This window comes from Zootoca vivipara, chromosome 7 (genome assembly GCF_963506605.1).
Source record: "Zootoca vivipara chromosome 7, rZooViv1.1, whole genome shotgun sequence".
NCBI classification, from domain to species: Eukaryota; Metazoa; Chordata; class Lepidosauria; order Squamata; family Lacertidae; genus Zootoca; species Zootoca vivipara.
In genome coordinates this window covers 14,860,955-14,879,084 of record NC_083282.1, presented here as the reverse complement: position 1 = coordinate 14,879,084, position 18,130 = coordinate 14,860,955, and the positions used below count along the sequence as shown (strand labels likewise).

Below are 18,130 nucleotides of genomic sequence, written 5' to 3'. Positions count from 1 at the left end.
CATATTATACTGATCCTGGTCCGACTGCACTGGCTACCAGTTAGTTTCCGGGCCCAATTCAAAGTGCTGGTTTTGACCTATAAAGCCTTAAACAGCTCAGGACCTCAATACTTCAAGGACTGCCTCTTTCTCTATGAATCTACCCGGACCCTGAGATCATCTTCTGAGGCCCTCCTTCGTGTGCCTCCTCAAAAGGTCCAGAGGATGGTGACATGAGAATGGGCCTTCTCTGCAGTGGCTCCCTGTCTGTGGAATGCTCTCCCCAGGGAAGTTCGCCTGGCACCTTCATTATACACTGTTAAGGCATCAGGCAAAAACGTTGCTTTTTAACCAGGCCTTTGGTTGATCTGATTTGCATCCTATGCCCTTTTAAAAAATTTTTTTGGGAGGGGCACTATTGGGTTGTTGTTTATATTTTTATCATGTATTTTGTGGTTTTATATCTTGATTTTATTCTGTGAACCACCCTGAGACCCCTGGATATAGAGTGGTATATAATACAATAAACAATAATAATAGCTTACCAACACATAATGGTAACTCCCACTGTCCATGCAGACACACAGCTTCTTTAGTTCCAACAATGAAAAAACTTTCATTACTGTCACAGTGGCCGGAGTGGACTACTTCAGAGTAACGACGCTACGCAGCTCTGCATTTTATTCTTTTATTGGTGCTGCGTATTTACAGTGCTCAAGTCATTGCTATTTACACGGAGCGATGTTGTCAGTCTGTTTCAGAACCTCCTAATGGCTTTTGGCGCGTCTTTCTCCAACACAAAAGCTTTGGCAGACCCATCCTCTTGCCCCTCCTCTTCCTGCGTAATTCTGGAGTTGGAGGGATGGGTCTTCCCCCCTTGCTTGCCCCTTCCTGTCCCACCTGGGACCCTGGCTCCTCTACCTTGCCTGAGCCTCGGACACGACTTCCTGCTTCCCCACTGGAATCGGAACTCTCCCTGCTTTCCCCTTTGCTCGGGGACGGGCTTGAACTCAGGAGGGGAGGGACTTCGCGATATCCCCTGTCCCTCACATCCACCCCCCTCCCAAGCTCTCCTTCACCCCTCCCCAGGCCCCCCCCATGTGTCGGTGACGACTGGAAGCCTAAGAACTCAGTGCTCTCCGAGCCCGTTGGTGTGAATACCTCCCCCCAGTCCTGCGAGCCCCCCCCTTCCGCCTGGGCGGACGGGAATCCCAAAAAGTCCGTGGCGTCAGAGCTGGTGGGGGTAAAAACGTTCTGCCAATCTGCTCCTTCCTCTGACTGGGTGGATCTCGGTGACACCCATACCTCATCCTCTGGTTCCTCAAACTCCGCTTCCCAGCGCCATGGTGAGCTGCTCTCCCGTGCCTCCTCCTCCTCCCCCTCCCTTTCCATGTGCCAGGGCTTGGGTCTGTGGGGAAAGAGGGCGTGAAATTCTTCCACCAAGAATTCCTCCTGTATCTGAGTGGCTGGGACCCATTCATTCTGGGACGGTGGAGCATCCTCCCATGCCATGAGGTACTCCAGTCCCCCCACCCCCCACCTTGAATCCAGGATGGCCGTGGCCTCATTGAGTTGCTCCCTGCCTTCCCTCTCCCCCCCTCCCTCGGGGGTTTGTTCGCTGTCTCGGAGCCTGCTGCTTTCCCTGTACGGCGACAGCAGCGATCTATGAAACACTGGATGCACCCTCATGTCCTCTGGCAGTGCCAGCCTGTATGCCACCGGGTTTACCTGTTGCGTGACCGTGAAGGGGCCCAGCCTTTTGGGTGCCAGCTTTTTGCACCTCCCTCTGGTGGGAAGGCCCTCCGAGGACAACCACACCTTGTCCCCCACCCTGATGACCTCCCCTTGTCGCCTGTGGCGATCTGCCCCCTTTTTGTACGCTTCCTTGGCCCTCTCCAAGTGTTCTCTGAGCTGCTGGTGCACCGTCTCCAGTTCCTCTGCCCAATCCTCAGCCTGTGGGCCCTCCTCCTCCTCCTCCTCCCTCTCCCTCTCTGGGAAAGATCTGAGGTCGCGCCCGTAATTGGCCTTAAAGGGCGACACCCCTGTGGAGACGTGCACTGCATTGTTGTAGGCAAATTCTGCTAGTGGCAAGCGATCCACCCAGTCCGTTTGCCGCTGGCTGACGTAGCATCTCAGGTACTGCTGCAGAATGGCGTTGACCCTCTCCGCTTGTCCGTTGGTCTGCGGGTGTCTAGCCGTCGACAAGCTGACCTCCACCTGCAGGAGGTTCATGAGCCGCCGCCAGAACCTGGAAACAAATTGGCGGCCACGATCCGAAATAACCCTTAAAGGTAATCCATGCAGTCTGAAAATGTGATCAACAAACAGTTTGGCTGTCTCTTCTGCCGAGACTGCCCTGGCACACGGTATAAAGTGACACATTTTGGACATAAGGTCCACCACCACCAACACTGCAGTCTTACCCCTGGACGAAGGCAGATCTGTGATGAAGTCCATGGACACCACTTCCCACGGCCTGTGTGGTGTGGCTAAGGGCTCCAGCAACCCTGGTGGCGCTGCTCTGACCACCTTCGCCCGCTGGCAGGTGGTACAGCCCCTTACATAGTCTCGAACATCTTCCCGCACCCCTGGCCACCAGAAGTGTCTCATGACTAGGTGAGCGGTTTTGTCCCTTCCAAAATGCCCCGCTGTAGGGTTGTCGCGCATCTGCTTGAGGACCGTACGTCGAAGCTGGGTGGTGGGTAGGTACAGCGCACCCTTGTAGAAAAGCAGCCCTCTGCGTTCTGCAAAGTCTTTTGCCTGCTCCCTCCCCCCTCTCAGTTCTCTGAAGATGCGGTTGGCAAATTCATCCGCTGCCGTCAGTGCTGTGAGTTCTGCCTCGCTCACCACAGCTGCTCCGCAGGACCATGCCGACGGGGGGAAAATGTGCCTTGGGGCTGGTGGCGCCTCCTCCTCCATGTACTCTGGCTTGCGGGAGAGGGCATCCGCCCTGACATTCTGCTCCCCCGGGATGTAGTGGATGGAGAAGTTGAAGTTCGAGAAGAACTCTGCCCACCGTATCTGCCGCTGGTTGAGCACCCAGGCAGTTCTCCAGAACTCCAGGTTCTTGTGGTCTGTGCACACCTGGATGGGGTGCTTCGCGCCCACCAGGAAGTGTCGCCAGTGCTGGAACGCAGCGTAGATCGCAAGAAGTTCCCTATCAAACACTGTGTAGTTGCGTTCAGGCTGTGTCAGCTTCCTGGAGAAGAAGGCACAGGGTCTCCACTCCCTGTTGGCGTCCAGTTGCAACAAAATTGCGCCCACGGCTTTTTCAGAAGCATCAGTCTCAATGCGTAGGGGCGCGTCCTGCACCACATGGAACAGGTTTTGGTCTGAGGCGAACACTCTCTTGAGGCTTTCGAACGCTGCTTGCGCCTCTGGTGTCCACTTGAACTTCTGCTTGCCTCTCAGGCAGTCCGTGATGGGAGCCGTAACGCGAGAGAAGTTCTTGATGAACTTCCTGTAGAAGTTAGCGAAGCCTAGTAGGCGTTGGGCATCTTTGCGCGTCCTGGGGCTGTGCCAGTCCAGGATGGCCTGCACCTTGTCCTTGTCCATCGCCAGCCCCTTGTCTGACAGCTTGTAGCCCAGGAAGTCCACCTCTTTGGTGTGAAACTTGCACTTCTCCAGCTTCACATACAGGTGGTTCTCCTTCAGGCGTTGCAACACCTCTCTGACATCTTTCACATGCTGCACTGGGTCATTCGAGTAGATAAGGATGTCATCTAGGAAGACCAAGCATTTCCTGAAGAGGAGGGACCCCAGGACGTGGTGCATGAAGGCCTGGAAGCATGCTGAGCCCCCTTGCAAACCGAAGGGCATCACCAGATATTCAAAAGAGCCCAGAGGCGTGAACATCGTGGTTTTCCATTCATCTCCTTCCCGGATCCTGATCAAGTTGTACGCCCCCCTTAGGTCCAGCTTGGTGAAAATCTTGCCCCTGCGTGCCGCTGTCAGGAGATCATCCACTCTGGGCATGGGGAAAGCCACGGGCTCTGTCACCGAATTCAGCCGTCTAAAGTCCACCACAAGACGGCGCTGTTGCGTGTCTTTCTTGTCCACCCAGAAGACCGGGCTGCCCCCTGCTGCCTTGCTTTCCCTTATGAACCCCCGCTTGAGGTTCTTGTCGATGAAAGCGCGCAGATCCTCCAGCTCCTGGTCTGACATGGCGTACAGCTTGGCTGGGGGTATCGTCGCCCCTGGCACCAGGTTGATCTGGCAGTCAAAAGGCCTGTGCGGGGGCAGGTGGTCGGACTCCGCTTCGCTGAAGACCTCCTGCAGGTCCCAGTACTGCTTGGGTATTGCCTCACCCCCTTTGATATGCATGGTGGCCACCGTGGCTATCGGAGGCCCCTCCCCTGGTTGGTGCTGCATGCAATGTTCCAGACAAAAGTCTGACCCAAACGTGATGCACCTCTGGTGCCAACTGATGGAGGGGTCGTGGCGCGCCAGCCAGCTCATGCCCAAGACGATGGGGGGGTCTGAGATGGTGGTGACGTTGAACGCCAGTGTCTCTGAGTGCCTTCCCACCGTCATTCTCATGGGGGGGGTTTGATGTGTGATGGCCCCGCCCAGCAGCTCCCTGCCGTCAATGGTTGCTACGTGCAGAGGAAAATCCAACTGCAAAAGCTGGATTTGGTGCTCTTCTGCAAAGCTTCTCGAGAAGAAGTTGGCGGACGCCCCACTGTCAATTAAGGCGAGGACCGTCAGGGGATAGCCATTTGGGAGCGTTAGCGTCACTTCTAGAACCACTCCTGCTCTGGGAGGGGTGGGCTGGCTCTGCACCTCTCTGTGCGGGTGGGCGGGCTGGGGCTGTTGTCTGCTGACTGTGCCTGGCTGCTGCCCCTTGTCTCCTGCAGCCAGGCTTTCCCGTTTCCCTGCTGTGGTGCTGCGTCAGTGGGGGAGGGCACCACCGTTCCCGCCTTTCCTTGCCACTCCCTGCGATGTGGGCAGTCTCTGACGAGATGCTGGGGTGAGTTGCAGAGAAAGCAATTCCCGCCCCTTCCCTCCTTGCGCCTTGGCGCCGCTGGGGTTTGAAAAGCCCGCGCGCGCGCGCTATCAATCTGCATGGGCTCCTGGTCCTGGCTGGCTCCAGGCGTGGCCTGAAAGGGTTGTTGAGGGAGTGGCTTCTCCTGCGACCGTGGGAACCAAGCCCGCTTTGCGCGCGTCGCTTGCTTGTCGTTCCACCGGGATTCCTGCCTCACCCCCACCGCCAGAGCTGCTTTGCTCAACTGATCCATAGTACTGGGCTTTGGACCTCTCGAGAGTTCATCCTTCACCTCCTCGCTCAAACCCAAGTAAAACGCAGCTTGCATGGGAGGCGAATCCAAAACCCACCCCAGTCTGTGCACCAGCATGGTGAATTTCGCCCAATATGCGCGAACTGTCATATTTCCTTGGCGTAAATTATGCAGTTCCTCCTTAGTCTGGTCCAAATGACTATCGGACGAATACATCGTCCTCAAACCTTCTAGAAATTGTTGGACATTTTTCATGCAAGGATTCTTGGTTGCGATTAATGGTCTTAGCCACTCCCTGGCTGCTCCGGTGAGATGTTCCACAATAAACGCTACTCTGTGCTCATCATCGGGGAACTCATTCTGGTGCAGCTCAAGAGCATACACGATCTCAGTCTCAAAGCCCTGAAACTCCTTCGGGTCTCCATTGAACTTGCTTACAAGGGTCCCTGCTCTCCTTCCTGGCAGCACTTGGACTTGGGGAGCCCCTCCCGCCTTGTTTTTCTCTGCATCCAGCTTGTTTTGGAGGTCTACCGCCACCGCCCTTAAATGCTGCTCTTTTTCCTGGAGCTCTCTCACCTGTTCCGCAAGTTGTAGCCGGTCGTCCTGGACCTTCTTAGTCTCCTCTTTAGCTGCCTTCAATTCTCCCTGCGCCTGCAGCGACAGCTGTTGCAGTTCTAGCTGGGCTTGCTCAGCGATCTGCCGCCACTTCTCCGCCTCGGACACGCTCATCCCGGCAACTCCGAAGTAGCCCAAAAATGATTAGGAGGTTGCTGTCACAGTGGCCGGAGTGGACTACTTCAGAGTAACGACGCTACGCAGCTCTGCATTTTATTCTTTTATTGGTGCTGCGTATTTACAGTGCTCAAGTCATTGCTATTTACACGGAGCGATGTTGTCAGTCTGTTTCAGAACCTCCTAATGGCTTTTGGCGCGTCTTTCTCCAACACAAAAGCTTTGGCAGACCCATCCTCTTGCCCCTCCTCTTCCTGCGTAATTCTGGAGTTGGAGGGATGGGTCTTCCCCCCTTGCTTGCCCCTTCCTGTCCCACCTGGGACCCTGGCTCCTCTACCTTGCCTGAGCCTCGGACACGACTTCCTGCTTCCCCACTGGAATCGGAACTCTCCCTGCTTTCCCCTTTGCTCGGGGACGGGCTTGAACTCAGGAGGGGAGGGACTTCGCGATATCCCCTGTCCCTCACAATTACATTCATATGCCACAGTTTCACCATGCAGATATCTATCTGAGTCAACACTGACAGGGCCTCCATTTCTAATACTTGAAGGTGCTTCGCAAGTTCTGGGTTCCTCTGTTGAAAACAGAAGGAAATGATGTGAAACAAAATGTGAGTTCTTAATTTTCTTAAACCTATAATCTCAGTCCCCAGTTGTTTTGGCTGCTCATTCTCTTCAGCCTCTCCTACACGCCAGATATGTATTGCAGAAGTAGAATGAAGAGGCAGACTTTGATATTATTATGGCTTTGTATGATTTTAACTTCATTCTTAATAACTGAGCATTGATTTGTTGTCATTTTTCTCTGTTCAGTTTTGATCTTATTTCCAGTCCCCAGCACTGGAAACTTACGACTGGAATTTAGAAATGGATTCTTTTATACCACATTTGGGAGCTTCAGTTTAAACATAGCATTTCAATGATAAAGCAAAGAATGAAGACACTTAAGATGGTCTGATTCTGCTTCATATGGAGACATCAAGTGTTACGCTCCACTTTCCCTTAGGTAGACTCTTTTCTTCTCCTGCAACTTGGGACACTTCTGGGACAGAAAATTCCAGCATGTAAATAGAAATGAGATCCTAGTGGAATATATGCACATGGTGGACTTTGCTGAGTTAACAAAGACAGCTTTATCTGCACATAACATTCGCCCTGTGAACATGGCTTGGTTGCACCTGTAATTTACCTTTGCAGAGCGGTAAAGATGTCCACTGTCCATCCAAACACTCAATCGACTTTGATCCAGTCATTGCAAATCCAAAATTACACTTGTATTCCACCTTTTCTCCATGTTCATATTTTTCCTTAAGGTCTCCATTAGTAGTGCCATCTGAAATGCCGGCGGGTGGCTGACAAGGATTGACTTCTGCTGAAACTAAGAGAGCATCACTCCAATCTTGTATCTGTTAACTCAAAATAAGTCTGGACAGCACATAATTCCATATAGAATTTTCATAATTATGAAATGATGTTGGATTTCCAGCATCATTCCATCGCTGAGTTCCAGCCAGTTGTGTGGAATGGATGGTGCCATTTATGTGGGAAAGACTCAGGCAATCAGCTCCTAGTTTCACCCATTACCAACAACTGCATAGAGAAAGCCAGGGGGAAATGGTTGCCATGTTGCTGAATGAGCCCCCCGGCTACAGACAGTTAGGGATGCTCACACATGGCCATTCTGGGGGCTACTCCTGCTTTACATAATTTTGCTTACACATGGTAGAAAGGAAACCCCTGCATATAATGAAATTTACCTGTATCAAATGGGACTATATAATGGGGTATATTGCGTGTATAACATACCATATTTTCCCATATAATTTTGTGTTTCATTTCATTTCAGGCATTTTCTTTTTTTTTCAAAACTCAGCAATGCAGAGACAGCTTGGACGTAACTGGCTGGTCGATGCAATAGGCAGTGCAATGCGAGCAAATCTCAATCAGGTTGAAACCAGCAAATTCCCTGCATAAATCTGTTTAAATCATATTCTCCCTCCATTCCTATGCATGGAGCTGCCTTTATTTATATGTAATCCAAACTCCAGCAATTAATTTGCTCACCCCATCGTGTGGATTCGACCTTCCAATTGGCAAGCCCAAGAGGTTTAGTGGTTGAGACGACAGTGCCATCGGCTTAACTCCTTTCCATATTCCATTGACCACACAATACTAAACAAAAAACATTTATCTATGCACTAGCCAGTGAAATATTCCCCAGTAAGGCTTGGGAGAAACATTATTTAAAAAGGATGCCAGGAAATTTTTTAAGAGTAACAAGCACACTGATATTTACTTTTTGTATAAGCTATGGGGAAAAAATGCATACCTTTACACGTTGGGGGCTGTGGAGACCATCCAAAATGATAACACTGGGCAGAGTCAGGCCCAACTCTTGTGTAGCCTCCGCGGCAGGAAAATTTCACCACGTCTCTGTGCTGATACTGGTTTTTTCTAGGGCCAAGTATCCCATTCTCCAGAAGGAAACCATCACAATGTATTGCTAAAGGAAATGTTGAGCAAAGAGATTGAATATAATTACGTGCATTTCAAAACAAACATGCCTGAAATTAACCAGCTGATCAAAATGTTTGCAAATGTTCATCAAACTTATTGCAGGCTTGCATAACCTCTGACGCACTAGGGGGGAGACCGATAAATCTTTAACAAGACAGCATGCCATGTCTCTCAGCTATTGGGTGAGTCCATCTTCCTCATACCTTCAAAATTTCCATGCCTGAAAATCTCTCTAGAAGAAGTCAAATTCTATTTTCTCACAACATCATCTGGCACACTCAGATGAGTTGCTGGTGCTACTCTTAATCTGGAAGAAGGTGTAAATTCTTTGAGCAACCTGGGCTTGGATATATTCCATTAACTTTTTGCTTTCCTGTTGTTTTCTCTACTTCAGGGGTGGCCAACTCCCAAGAGACTGCGATCTACTCACAGAGTTAAAAACTGTCAGTGATCTACCCCCTTTTTTTGGGGGGGGGGTTCAGGTCAAAGTTGTTGAGCTTTTTTTGGAAGGAGAAATGCCCATGGGGGGTGGGTTGGTCAAAGTTGTTGAGTTTTTTTCAGGGTGGAGGTAAAATGTTGAGCTTTTTTTAGGGGAGCCACAGTCTTTGGGGGGAGCCAATCATCTACCAGTGATCTACCACAGACATCCAGTGATCTACCGGTAGATCATGATCTACCTGTTGGACATGCCTGCTCTACTTCATCGAATTCCTTTACATTCCAGGTGAAGGATTCTTATCAGTCTGCCTGGATGGGGGAACCACTGCAAAAAGGTGCTTCAGGTCAGGAATTTTATTCTCAGATGTTTTCTACGAACTCTGAGCAGGCCAAACACTTTGTTAAACACAGAGCAAGTTGCCTAACTCCTATATGTAGCAATTTCATCTACAGAATCAGATTGCTAAAATTCCAGCTTCATATCTTACTTTATTACATCTGAGGTGAATATATATATTCTTACTGATCATTATTAGTGGAAGTGTTAGGTCAGTGATGCATGCCAACTTGAGGTAGTTTAGTTATGTGAAATCATTAGGAACCACTGGGAGAAAATTATTGAAGAAAACAAAGGATATTGCTGGTTATAGCAATATCTGAAAAGAATCCAGAGTATTGTTGGTTATGACATACTAGATAATCCTAAAGTGTATATCTAGGATCATTGGAGACCTTGCTTCTGAAAGATTATAAACTAGTGGCCAGTGTATGTGACCACATAGAAAACATCAATGAAACAAACCTTGTGTGATGGGTAAGAGTTGTGTTATATAATTAAACAATGATATTTTATAACTTACGTAGACATTCAGGCTTCGAACTCCATCCATTCTCTGTGCATACTACATGGTCACCTGTGGCCTTTTTAATGGTTTCGAACCCATCTTTACATTTGTAGTGAAGTATTTCTTCAAACAAGAAAACTGATTGATTTGTGTTAAAGATTTCATTATTTTGAGTTGGTACTTGGCATGTCTCTGCGGAAATAAAGAATGAATTTTATTTATGATTGGTTTTATAGTATCAGTTTACATGCTCCATTAACATACATGTGAAATTAAGATATAATTTTTGCCCCAATATGCATCACTTTACAGTTGTTTAAATTGAATTGCCTTTGCTATTCTACCACCCATTCACTCAGTTTGGAGAGTCCCTTTTGGAGCTCTTCGCCGTCTCTTTTTGTTACAGTGACCAAGAAAAATTTAGTATCATCAGCTTCCTTGGCCATTTCACTGCTCACCTCTAACTCTAGATTGTCTATGAGCTAGGTAAAAGGAACAGATCCCATTACTGATTCTTGGAGACTTCACTTTCTGAATCCCTTCATTCGGAGAACTGTCTATTTCTTGCTTCCTTCTGGTTAACCAATTCCTGGTTTGTAAAGGGACTTCACCTATTATTTCATGACTGCTAAGCTCATTTAGGAGTCTTTGGTGAACTACCTTGTCAAAAGCTTTTTGAAAGTCCAAGTACACAGGGTCAACCAGATCACCACCATTCATATATATGCCTGCTAACACACTCAAAGAACTCCACTAGCTGAGTGAGACAGGATTTGCCCTTACAGCAGTCAGGCTGTCTCTACTTCAGCAAGATTTCTTTTTCTATATGGTGGGTTATTTTATTTTTCACAATACTTTCCACAAATTCCCCCAGAACAGGCATTAAGCAAGCAGAATAGAAATTAAGCAACTGTAACTTCCAGGCTCTCCCTGGATCCCGTTTTAAAAACTGGTGATACATTGCCTATTTTCCAGACCCCAGTTATGAAGGCTAATTTGAGGGACAAGTTACATATTTTAGCTAAATGGACAGTAATTTCACATTTGAGTTCTTTGACTACTCGAGTGGATTTGCCAGTTTGCATTTCATCAGTGACGCCTAGAACTTTGTCTCTGATCTATTTACTGGCAAGAAAACAACTTGTTGTTAGTTTGAGTCTCCTGCTGTAATACATTCCTCAATATTTTGCTTTTGAAGTTACTAGCACTGAAAGAGGATGGAGGAAACAGACAGAAGAAGTCCATATTGTGTAGAGTTTAGACAAGTTGCACATGGTTATCAAAGCAGACTGCTTTTTAAGCTTAAGTTAATGACTTTTCCAGTGTGTGGTCTAAATCAACACATTTTTCATCCAAAATACATGAGTCTTTAAACTGCTTACTGATACACTTTGGTTCAGGCTTCCACCCTTCTTCATGGCATTGTATATCTCCTATTTCGAGTCCTTGTGGAGTTGTGAATCCGGGCTGACAGCGATAAGATATTTTGTCATTCAAATTATACCGGTTTCTTCTTTCAGTGAAAAATCCGTTTGGTGGTTCCTTGAGTCTACATGTTTCTATTGAGGAAAAAGAAGATATTAGATGCATGGACCCACAAATTATGGTGGGCTTTGTCCAACATGCTACTGAGGAAGAGCGGAGGACAAGTACAAGTAGATTCAGAACTGATGAAGCAGCTGGGCCAAAGCCGAAACGTCGCCCAGTTGCGGATATGCCTGGAAGCGAAAGGAAAGTCCGATGCTGTAAAGAAAAAAATTGCATAGGAACCTGGAATGTAAGAACCATGGATAAAGGTAAGCTGGATGTGGTCAAAAATGAGATGACAAGAATAAATATTGAGATCCTGGGCATCAGTGAACTAAAATGGAAGGGAATGGGCGAATTCAGTTCGGATGACTATCATATCTACGACTGTGGGCAAGAATCCCGTAAAAGAAATGGAGTGGCCCTCATAGTCAACAAAAGAGTGGCAAAAGCTGTAATGGGATGCAATCTCAAAAATGACAGAATGATCTCGATACGAATCCAAGGCAGACCTTTTAACATCACAGTAATCCAAGTTTATGCACCAACTACCGGTGCTGAATAAAGTGAAATTGACCAATTTTATGAAGACTTACAACACCTTCTGGAAATGACACCAAAGAAGGATGTTCTTCTCATTACAGGGGATTGGAATGCTAAAGTAGGGAATCAAGAGATAAAAGGAACAAATGGCAAGTTTGGCCTTGGAGTTCAAAATGAAGCAGGGCAAAGGCTAATAGAGTTCTGTCAAGAGAACAAGCTGGTCATCACAAACACTCTTTTCCAACAACACAAGAGACGACTCTACACATGGATATCACCAAATGGGCAGCATCGAAATCAGATTGATTATATTCTCTGCAGCCAAAGATGGAGAAGCTCTATACAGTCAGCAAAAACAAGACCTGGAGCTGACTGTAACTCAGATCATCAGCTTCTTATAGCAAACTTCCAGCTTAAACTTTAAGAAAGTAGGAAAAACCACTGGGCCAGTAAGATACAATCTAAATCAAATCCCTTATGAATACACAGTGGAAGTGAGGAACAGGTTTAAGGATTTATATTTGGTGGACAGAGTGCCTGAAGAACTGTGGATGGAGGCTCGTAACATTATACAGGAGGCAGCAACGAAAACCATCCCAAGGAAAAGGAAATGCAAGAAAGCAAAATGGCTGTCCAACGAGGCCTTACAAAAAGCGGGGGAGAGGAGGCAAGCAAAATGCAAGGGAGATAGGGAAAGATACAGGAAACTGAATGCAGATTTCCAAAAAATAGCAAGGAGAGACAAGAGGGTCTTCTTAAACGAGCAATGCAAAGAAATAGAGGAAAACAATAGAATGGGGAAAACCAGAGATCTGTTCAAGAAAATTGGAGATATGAAAGGAACATTTCGTATAAAGATTACCATAATCAAGGACAAAAGTGGTAAGGACCTAACAGAAGCAGAAGACATCAAGAAGAGGTGGCAAGAATACACAGAGGAATTATACCAGAAAGATATGGAGGTCTCATACACCCCAGGTATTGTGGTTGCTGACCTTGAGCCAGACATCTTGGAGAGTGAAGTCAAATGGGCCTTAGAAAGCACTGCTAATAACAAGGCCAGTGGAAGTGATGATATTCCAGCTGAACTATTTAAAATTTTAAAAGATGATGCTGTTAAGGTGCTACACCCAATATGCCAGCAAGTTTGGAAAACTCAACAATGGCCAGAGGATTGGAGAAGATCAGTCTACATCCCAATCGCAAAGAAGGGCAGTGCCAAAGAATGCTCCAACTGCCGCACAATTGTGCTCATTTCACACGCAAGCAAGGTTATGCTTAAAATTCTACAAGGCCGGCTTAGGCAGTATGTGGGCCGAGCACTCCCAGAAGTGCAAGCTGGATTTCGAAGGGGCAGAGGAACCAGAGACCAAATAGCAAACATGCGCTGGATTATGGAGAAAGCTAGAGAGTTCAAGAAAAACGTCTACTTCTGCTTCATTGACTATGCAAAAGCCTTTGACTGTGTCGACCACAGCAAACTATGGCAAGTTCTTAAAGAAATGGGAGTGCCTGATCACCTCATCTGTCTCCTGAGAAATCTCTATGTGGGACAAGAAGCTACAGTTAGAACTGGATATGGAACAACTGATTGGTTCAAAATTGGGAAAGGAGTATGACAAGGTTGTATATTGTCTCCCTGCTTATTTAACTTATATGAAGAATTCATCATGCGAAAGGCTGGACTAGATGAATCCCAAGCCGGAATTAAGATTGCCGGAAGAAATATCAACAACCTCAGATATGCAGATGACACAACCTTGATGGCAGAAAGTGAGAAGGAATTAAAGAACCTTTTAATGAGGGTGAAAGAGGAGAGCGCAAAATATGGTCTGAAGCTCAACATCAAAAAAACCAAGATCATGGCCACTGGTCCCATCACCTCCTGGCAAATAGAAGGGGAAGAAATGGAGGCAGTGAGAGATTTTACTTTCTTGGGCTCCTTGATCACTGCAGATGGTGACAGCAGTAATGAAATTAAAAGACGCCTGCTTCTTGGGAGAAAAGTAATGTGCTTCTTGGGAGAAAAGTAGGTGCTGCAAAGGCCTCTTTTCCTCTGCTACTCATTGCAAATCAACAAGGGATTTGCATACATGCGCATCCTTAAGCTTTCCTATAACTGTGAGAAGTCCAAGAAAATAATATAACATACTGATTGTTCACAGCAGGACAGGGCAGGGTCCAGGTCCTCAGGTTCCATATTGTCAAATTGGATTCCATAAATAACACTTACTTCTTACGTTACAACGTGGAGCAGGTGACCAGCCGTTTTTGGTGCACACGGCCTTAGCTTGTTGATTTGCAGGAACATATCCAACCTCACAAGAATATGAAGTTTCATCACCTTCTATGAACTTCTGCCAAGTATGGGCATTGAATGTACCATGTTCAAGCAGTCTAGGAATGTCACATTTTTCTAAAAGCAAATAAATAATCATAATAATAAATAGGTTACATCATTGATTGACATATATTTTGGCAATTGAAATCTTATTTTCAAGATAGATGGTGCATTACTCAAGAGACTTGATTGAAAGTTTTCCTATATCCTTTTGCAACATATAGATGTAGAAAATAGACACACAATGTGATTCATAAAATATGCCTTATATGTACCCCTTCATGTGTTGAAAGAATCTTTAGGAGTCACAGTGTGTCACCACTTTTTTCTCTTTTTAACAACCTTTAATACCGGTAGCTGCTTAAATATGAATTGATCTGATTCATAAATGAAGGTGAATCTGTATTTGAATGTGAATGTTATTTACCTCCGGAAAACAATACAGAAACCAAAACACAGAGATCCTTTGAAATTCTCACTGCTCTGAATTTTGCAATGCAGTTCTTTGGCCAACTGATGTGTATATGCTAGGGTACTGTGTGGATTAAAATACAGACATATTTGGAGAATTGCATACAAAAATGCATTATGTGGGGGGAAATGGCTTTGAAAAATGTGTACGTTAGGTCAACTTCCATACATATTAGCCAACATTTGCTGATAATTTGTCACTACACACACACACACACACACACACACACACACACACACACACACGTCTCCATAGGGCAGCCATTTTTCTCTCCATACAATTACCCAGGAAGAGGTGTCACATCATAAAGCACTATGGCCGCCAGGTGCTTATTACACCAAACTTGAGCAGTTAGATTTTTTTGTTAAATGAAAAAGTGTACCATGAAACCCCTTCAAATACCATTACAGTGGTACCTCGGTTTATGAACACAATTGGTTCCGGAAGTCTGTTCATAAACTGAAGCATTCACAAACTGAAGCAAACTTTCCCATTGAAAGTAATGGAAATTGGATTAATCTGTTTCAGATGGTCCGTGGAGTACTTAAACTGAAGCATTCATAAACTGAAGCGAACTTTCCCATTGAAAGTAATGGAAAGTGAATTAATCCGTTCCAGACGGGTCCGCAGAGTACTCAACCTGAAGCGTACTTAACCCGAAGCATGGGTGTAATTGGTTCCGGAAGTCTGTTCATAAACAGAAGCGTTCATAAACTGAAGTGAACTTTCCCATTGAAAGTAATGGAAAGTGAATTAATCCGTTCCAGATGGGTCCGCGGCGTTCGTAAACCGAAAATTCATAAACCGAGGTGTTCATATACCGAGGTTCCACTGTACCGAGTATAACTTATTTTTTATACTTCAAGATTAGGCGTATTTTTAGGATTTTGTCTTCAAATATTACACATGAATTTGACAGAAGGGACTTACAATGTACTTGTGTGGAGTTGACAAGAACAAGAGATTAAGATGATTCAACTCACCCCTATGTCCATAGCCCCCTGCACAAATGCCAAGGTCTTCCACTGATATCAGGGGGTGGTGATCACAGAGAAAGCCTTTCCATCAGCCCGCCCCCCCACCCCCACTTATGGAACACAATTGCCACTACCAAATGGGCCAACCTGGTACTCATCTTATTATATTTTTGGTGCCATATGAAGACATTTTCATTTTATATTTTAAAGTTTTCCACTCTGATTACTCACTGTTTGACCATGTTACACATTTTCCTTCCACATCTTTCGGAAGAGGCATATTTTGCATTTGCACATGGTCGTTTCCATTTCTGATCAAAGTTGAGAATGCAAGGAAAATGTAAACTTACTGTAGCATTTTGGTTCTGGACTCCAGCCGAATTTGGTGCATGAAGCTCTATGCCATGTTTCTTTATTCCTTGGTAGAAAACCATCATGGCAATGATAGTCAACTGTTTGTCCCACGCTTCTAGGAAAATAGCGGTTGCGCCAGTATTCATAGGAATTAGATAGTTGTCCATTCTCGATCCGAATATAATCACAGTTCTTTGCTTTGGAGAAGATGAGAAACAGGTTAAGCCAAACATAAATAAATCAGGTTGTTCCACTTGCTATTTTCCTTCGGCTGGCTGGTTTAATGGAGGTTGCACATCTGGCTCAAGTGTATCAGTGTCTGAATATTATCTGGCTTTCCCTCTTTGGTCTGTGTATGAAAACAGAAATAGATGACTGTGGCAGAAGATGCAGGTGGTCCCCAGACCCACATTTGCTGCCAGGAACAGTCAGAGCTGGAAAAAGACAGTTTGCTGGGGCTTGAAGACCACCATCTTCTCCAGCCCAAGGATAAGGTTTTGGTCCTTAGAACAAGGACATAGGGTACTCTGATATTTTAGCAAGCATTGAAATCAAATCTTTGCAAAAAGCTCAAGCCTATGCAGACATTCAGTTGGATGTGTCTGCATCTCTATTTTCCTCCCATATATCTGAGAATGACAGCAATAAAACATTGTACTTGGGAACAACATTTCAGTTGGCAAAAATCTGAGCCCTAACTCTGATTGTGAATAACCCAGCCTCCATCCAAGGGACCCCATGTGCCTCCATGCACAGCCCCTCACCTCCAGTAATACAGCAATAGGTAGAGGTTCACGGCTCTCCCTGCACACACACCTCAACTATCAACGTGATGGGCATATACAGGTAATTCATAAATCATGAAGTCGGATGCATTGAATGCTAGTTGTTCATGTTTTGAAACTGCAAAGAGAAAGCTACTTACGAACACATATCGGAGGAGGAGACCACCCCGTCTCTGTACACATGGAAGTGGCTTGGCGGCTCTGATACCCAGCCTCACACTGTGTTTCGATTGTGTCTTGAAAGTCATACTGACTCTGCTTAGGCTGGAAGCCGCCATTTTCTACTTGCGGTGGGGAACATACAATCTCTATGGAGGAATACAAGGAGGACACTCGGTCAGCAACAGATCAAGCAACAAATTCTTTCCCTGGCTAGATATAATTCAGTACATTGGTATGAGAATGTATTTATTATTTGTTATAAACAAACAAACTTCAAACCAGTTTATGAAATATTAATACATTTTTCAATAAGATAGAAAAGCAATATTTTTAAAGACCAAAGTCTTAATAAGGAATGGGGAAAACTTATAATCTATTTTAAAAAAAAACATTAGAAACAACTGGAATCGTTAGTCAGGTTGGAATAACACTTGTAGTTTAATGGTGAATTTTGGACATAATGGAGATACAACAGGTTTGGATTATTATAAAAGATACACGAGGAAAGGACTAACAATAGGACCCACAAAGCAGATGAGGGAAGTCCAGGAGATTCTGTGGAATCTTGTTTCTATATTGTATGTTGATATGTTATTGTAAAATTTAATTTGAAAAACCCAAATGCATTTACAAAAAAGAAAGTAAAAAATAATAACAATAATAATTTTAAACATTCAAAAAGGTAAAATAACAGTAGAATAAGAACAGATTAAAATTCACATCTAAACATCTTAGCAAAAGATTGTAAAACCAGAATCAGTGGAACTTGCTAAAGAAAACTTACTTGATTAACAATATGTATTTTTAAATCAGTCAGTGTCTGAATCAGGGAGGGGTCAAAGCTCATGCAAAAGTCCCAGGCAGCGTCTGAAGAGCAGGCTGGGACAGACTCCTGTCTTGAAACCATGTAGAGCCAGACTGAGCTAGATGGGAATAAGTCAGCTTCCTTTGCTCCTATGACCATAGCCACCAGTTGAAAAGGAACAAAAGCACATGTATTCTGTGTGTATTATTCCCTTTAAAATAATATAAGCACAGTGCTGCAACATGCCATGGCCATTCTAGATCCTCCTCTCTTCCCTTTTTGCTGCCATAGATCTTTTTTGTGAACCGCCCTGAAATCTCTGGATATAGGGCAATATATTATTATTATTATTATTATTATTATTATTAATAATAATAATAATAGGTGCCCTTCCGGACACCACTGCAGATGGAGCAT

General features: G+C 45.4%; 1 protein-coding gene across 2 annotated transcripts in view; it reads right to left on the bottom strand.

Annotated features, from left to right (window-relative positions):
- Window positions 1–18,130, bottom strand: part of CFH (complement factor H) — a 52,303-nt gene that overhangs the window by 18,315 nt on the left and 15,858 nt on the right. For both annotated transcript variants that reach the window (XM_060276675.1, XM_060276674.1), the window contains exons 7-15: window positions 16,887–17,054; window positions 15,958–16,158; window positions 14,051–14,233; window positions 11,130–11,306; window positions 9,763–9,939; window positions 8,277–8,450; window positions 7,137–7,325; window positions 6,421–6,522; window positions 525–602 (exon numbers count right to left, since the gene is read on the bottom strand). In XM_060276675.1, coding sequence (XP_060132658.1) covers window positions 525–602; window positions 6,421–6,522; window positions 7,137–7,325; window positions 8,277–8,450; window positions 9,763–9,939; window positions 11,130–11,306; window positions 14,051–14,233; window positions 15,958–16,158; window positions 16,887–17,054 — 1,449 coding nt within the window. The remainder of the gene's footprint in view (window positions 1–524; window positions 603–6,420; window positions 6,523–7,136; window positions 7,326–8,276; window positions 8,451–9,762; window positions 9,940–11,129; window positions 11,307–14,050; window positions 14,234–15,957; window positions 16,159–16,886; window positions 17,055–18,130) is intronic.